The sequence below is a fragment of the Zeus faber genome (genome assembly GCF_960531495.2).
Source record: "Zeus faber genome assembly, chromosome: 1".
In the NCBI taxonomy this organism is placed as follows: domain Eukaryota; kingdom Metazoa; phylum Chordata; class Actinopteri; order Zeiformes; family Zeidae; genus Zeus; species Zeus faber.
In genome coordinates this window covers 13731717-13734216 of record NC_137193.1, presented here as the reverse complement: position 1 = coordinate 13734216, position 2500 = coordinate 13731717, and the positions used below count along the sequence as shown (strand labels likewise).

The 2500-nt window shown below is 51.0% G+C and overlaps 1 protein-coding gene across 1 annotated transcript in view; it reads right to left on the bottom strand.

The window, feature by feature from the left end:
* Nucleotides 1-2500, bottom strand: part of rbms3 (RNA binding motif, single stranded interacting protein) — a 244616-nt gene that overhangs the window by 45049 nt on the left and 197067 nt on the right. Inside the window, exon 7 of the mRNA XM_080017529.1 lies at nucleotides 2157-2263. Coding sequence (XP_079873655.1) covers nucleotides 2157-2263 — 107 coding nt within the window. The remainder of the gene's footprint in view (nucleotides 1-2156; nucleotides 2264-2500) is intronic.

The following is a 2500-nucleotide window of genomic DNA, read 5'->3' as shown; positions in this document are numbered from 1 at the left end:
TAGATAGATAGATAGATAGATAGATAGATAGATAGATAGATAGATAGATAGATAGAAAGGTGGGGGGACTTAGAGGGATGGAGGACATAATAAATGGTGCAATCCAGCTGCTGCCACCGGGGGCAGCATTGAGCGATGGTCTCCCTGCTGATAAACACACCAACATGCGATGCCTATCTCCCACCTGCCTCTGCTCGACCCAGAGCTGATCAATGACCATGAGCACCATCCCTCTACGCACACACACACACAAACACGCACGAACGTGTGTGTGTGTGTGTGTGTGTGTGCAAAGCAGTTTTGAGCACAGTCTTGTGACAGCTGGTAAAATGCATAAAAGGGAGAGAGGGAATAGAGGAGAACATAGTGCTGAAAGAGGGATTGCTACTGTATTTTCTTCTATTTTTGGCATTTTTTTTACCTTCAAGTTGATGTGTACACACACACACACACACACACACACACACACACACGCGCGCACACAAACTGTAGTTTCAGCTGACCCTGTCAATGGGGCAGTGAAGGGATGTAGCAATGTGATTTAGGTTAAATACGCTTCACTGGCTTATAGGTGTAAGGGCCGCTGAACACAGGATGGACGGTGAGAACTTGTACACACACACACACACACACACACACACACACACACACACACACACACACACACACACACACACACACACACTTCAGTGCACTTAAACAACACCACACAGAGCCAGACCACCACAGAGATAAAGAGCGCACGTACTTACTGAAGGACAAACATTTCATCTCTCACGGTCTCCCTTAGCTTGCCACTTCAGCAAAACTGTCAGCCCCACTCTGTGTATTTGTGTCTGTGTGTGCGTGTGTGTGTGTGTGTGTGTGTGCGTGTGTGTGTGCGTGTGTGTGTGCGTGTGTGTGTTTGTGTGTGTGCGTGCCCACAGCACATCCCACCATACACGCCACAGCCGCGCAGTGTTAAAAAAAGTCCTCCAGGCGCCCTTCCCCGCCGTGGCCACCGTTGTCCGGGCCCATCCGCAGACTCTAACCTTGTCTTCACGTGTTGCTGATGAATACGTTACCATGGCGCTGCATCCAATTTCAGAGTTCCCGGCATTATGATGAATGGCGGGAACACACATGCTCAGTGAGGCGTTTGCCTTGAGATGCAATTTGCCCGACAGCGCCTATACATCCGGAGGACAGCGTGATCGATATAGGAGGCGTTTTTTGCCGCCGTGTTTTTTTTCTCCCCCCCCCCCTCTAACCAATGCGTATCGGTATGGGGCTGCGATGGTTTGCACGGAGCCACATGCTCAGAGGAGAGACGCTTAGACGCAATTAGAGGTGCCATTACCTCATAGGTAACGACCTCGCCGCGGATGCTAACCCGCAGGAAGTGGCGAGGGGCTGAGTTTAACTGAGCCTAACTGAGTTGAACTGAGTCGTAGAACTGTAATTGCTAACAGACCTGACCCACTGCCTCTGGTCCCCACGGTCACTGCGGACGGTAATTGCTGTTACGGCTGCATTAAATAAAGACGGAATGCGGTTCTGCTGTAGCCGGACGGCTCCTACATGTACAAGTTAAAATAAGGCGAGATAAGATCACATCTTGGTTTTGTGGATGCTGGGTATTGCATTGCAGCCTGGCCCGTCCTCCTTCTGTGGCCCCTTCTCAAAGTTTGCTCCAATTTGCAGTGACCCAGGTTCCATTCGGGCCTGCGGCCATTTGCGCTTTATAATAACGGCAGAAATTGACCCAAAACGCAATAAAGAAAAGTAGAATCCTGACTGACAACTAAATAAGCCCAAAGACAAAACAGGGAGGAGGAGAGTCAAGGTTCAAATGCCGGAATTGGCCCACTTCACTGTGGTACCACATACTAATAATTGTATGGGAGTTAAAGCTACAGTATCTTTCTGCTCGGGAAATTCGCTGGAGTATTAGTAAATACAACAAATGTCGCCCCCTCCCTTCCTCCCTCCCTCACCAAACTGCTGTGAGTACGGGAGGGTGAGAACTCCGAGGGGAGCTGAGAGATGGGCTTTCTTTTGTTTGTTTTTTTTTTGCCATTTTTCTGGGTCCGGTGTACTAACACGGCCACGGTCGATTCGTCTTAAACGTTGACGTGAACCCTGGTGGCTGAGGATGATTCAGCAGCGTCCCCTACCTCGTTGTCCCGGTGCCACGGCCGCCCGTTCTGGGGATACTTGCTCTGGCTCTGGCGTTTCTTCTGCCCTCCATCGGCAAATTTGCACAGCAAAGGCTCTGTGGGGGCTGCAGAGAGAGAGAGAGGGAGGGAGCGAGAGAGAGAGAGAGAGAGGGAGAGAGGGAGAGTCAATGCACTGACTTATGATTAGTCGAAGAACTGCGAGGGGGTTTTCGGTGCCGCCCGCCGGCTGCCGGAGAGAAAGAAACAAAGACGGCGAAGAGAAGAAGAGGGAAAGAAGCGATGAGGACCCTCGGAAGAGAGCCTGGAACACTTTTGAAGTACGTCGGCCCCCCCCCCCCTCC